Source organism: Panthera onca, chromosome B1, assembly GCF_046562875.1.
Source record: "Panthera onca isolate mPanOnc1 chromosome B1, mPanOnc1 haplotype 2, whole genome shotgun sequence".
Taxonomy (NCBI): Eukaryota; Metazoa; Chordata; class Mammalia; order Carnivora; family Felidae; genus Panthera; species Panthera onca.
The window spans coordinates 64,616,710-64,619,322 of record NC_138342.1 but is presented as its reverse complement, the minus strand read 5'-3'; the positions used below and the strand labels follow the sequence as shown (position 1 = coordinate 64,619,322).

At 42.1% G+C, this 2,613-nt stretch overlaps 1 protein-coding gene across 1 annotated transcript; it reads left to right on the top strand.

Moving 5' to 3' along the window:
* Positions 1-338: 338 nt before the first annotated feature.
* Positions 339-2,246, top strand: GK2 (glycerol kinase 2). Its single transcript, XM_060654799.3, has one exon. The coding sequence runs from the start codon at positions 378-380 to the stop codon at positions 2,037-2,039; it is 1,662 nt and encodes a 553-aa protein (XP_060510782.1). The 5' UTR covers positions 339-377; the 3' UTR covers positions 2,040-2,246.
* Positions 2,247-2,613: the final 367 nt, after the last annotated feature.

Genomic DNA, 2,613 nt, shown 5'->3' with positions numbered 1-2,613 from the left:
CCAGCAGACCCACACTGGAAGAAATGTTGAGGGAACTCTTATAGGCAGAAAGGAAATGGTAACACAAACATGAATCCACAGAATGAAATGAAAAGCACTGGTAACAGTAATTATGTAGGTAAATACATGATCTTTTTGTAGCTTAAATCTCCTTAAAAGATAATTGAGTGGCTGAGGGCAGGGTCTAGGCCAGAGGGGTGGGGTGAGCAGATAGCCAGTTAAAGGTCAAGGGTTACCCCATAGCTTCCGGTTGAGCACAGGCAACCCCTGCGCACAGGTTCCTGACGCTCCTGACGCTCTTGACGTTCCTAATGTATTGCGTGCCCCTCCCCCTGGAACACTTTAATCACTCGGGAAACGGCTGACCGACTGATTTCATGGCAGCCCCGAAGAAAGCAGCTGTGGAGCCTTTGGTGGGGGCAGTGGTGCAGGGAACTAATTCCACTCGCTTTCTGGTTTTCAATTCAAAAACAGCGGATCTACTTGGTTGCCATCAAGTGGAATTAACACAAGAGTTCCCAAAAGAAGGATGGGTAGAACAAGACCCTAAGGAAATCCTTCAGTCTGTCTATGAGTGTATAGAGAGAACATGTGAGAAACTTGATAAACTGAACATTGATATATCCAACATAAAAGCTATTGGCGTCAGCAATCAGAGGGAAACCACAGTAATCTGGGACAAGTTAACTGGAGAGCCGCTCTACAATGCTGTGGTGTGGCTTGATCTAAGAACCCAGTCTACTGTTGAAAATCTTAGGAAGAAAATTCCAGAAAATAATAACTTTGTCACGTCCAAGACAGGCCTTCCACTTAGCACTTACTTCAGTGCAGTGAAACTTCGTTGGATTCTTGACAATGTGAGAAAAGTTCAAAAGGCTGTTGAAGAAGGTAGAGCTCTTTTTGGTACCATTGATTCATGGCTTATCTGGAGTTTGACAGGAGGAGTATATGGTGGTGTCCATTGTACAGATGTAACAAATGCAAGTAGGACAATGCTTTTCAACATCCATTCTTTAGAATGGGATAAAGAGCTTTGTGACTTTTTTGAAATTCCAATGGACATTCTTCCAAATGTATGGAGTTCTTCTGAGATCTATGGCCTAATGAAAGCTGGGACCTTGGAAGGGGTGCCAATATCTGGGTGCTTGGGGGACCAGTCTGCTGCATTGGTAGGACAAATGTGCTTCCAAGAAGGACAAGCCAAAAACACGTATGGAACAGGCTGTTTCTTACTGTGTAATACCGGTCCTAAGTGTGTGTTTTCTGAACATGGCCTTCTGACCACAGTGGCTTATCAACTAGGCAGAGACAAGCCAGCATGTTATGCACTGGAAGGTTCTGTTGCTATAGCTGGCGCTGTTATTCGCTGGTTAAGAGACAATATTGGAATTATAAACACCTCAGAAGAAATTGAAGTACTTGCTAGAGATGTAGGTACCTCTTATGGCTGTTACTTTGTCCCAGCCTTTTCAGGGTTATATGCACCTTATTGGGAGCCCACTGCAAGAGGAATAATCTGTGGTCTCACTCAGTTTATCAATAAAAGTCATATTGCTTTTGCTGCACTAGAATCTGTTTGTTTCCAAACCCGAGAGATTTTGGATGCCATGAACCATGACTGTGGAATTCCCCTCCGTCATTTGCAGGTAGATGGAAAAATGACCAACAATAAAGTTCTTATGCAACTACAAGCAGACATTCTGCATATTCCAGTAATAAAGCCCCCTATGCCTGAAACAACCGCACTGGGAGCTGCCATGGCAGCAGGAGCTGCAGAAGGGGTGGGCGTTTGGAGTCTTAAACCCGAGGATTTGTCAGTTGTCATTATGGAACAGTTTGAACCACAGATCAAGGCCACAGAAGGTGAAATTCGTTATTCTACATGGAAGAAAGCTGTGATGAAGTCAATGGGTTGGGTTACAACTCAGACTCCTGAAAGTAGTGATCCTACTATCTTCTCTAGTTTGCCCTTGGGCTTTTTTATAGTGAGTAGCATGGTAATGCTAATTGGAGCAAGATACATCTCAGGTATACCATAATAATACCAACCATGGATTCCCAAGATGTGAGCTTTTTATATTATGAAAGGATCCAGCAATTCTGTCTCTTAATATGATGATACTGTTACAGACTCTGATTTTATTTGTAAACCAGTTGCTACATAACTTCTAGGGAACTGTAAAAGTAGGCCTGTGGCTTGAAATGAATAAATTACAGTAGAAAAAAAAACCCACTAGAAAATGTGGTGTGTTTTTTAACATCAACCATTAAGGTTGGGCCAGCTACTCTAGGGATTAACCCCCTCTATTGTCATAAAATCCTGCTCCATGCCCTCTAAGATATAGGATATTCAGATTCTGTCTGTAGAATATTTTGTCAAATATTTTCTAACACTTAGGGACAAATATTTGGTTCTCTGTGCTGCACACACTTGATTAAGAGGTGTAACTAGCTTGCTAAAACTGAGGGGCTTCCTGTTGTTGTTTTTTTTAGTAAACACCCCAAGTCCTGGAGACCATAGTATCTTTCTGAATGTTTAATGGGAACATAGGTTTTTACAATAGACTTGTAGTATTCTCATAGCTTAGATGTTGTCCTGGAAAATATTTGCCA

What these genes read in the sequence shown, in the direction of transcription:
- GK2 (XM_060654799.3), top strand. Translation starts at nt 378, where the DNA reads ATGGCAGCCCCGAAGAAAGCAGCTGTGGAGCCTTTGGTGGGGGCAGTG.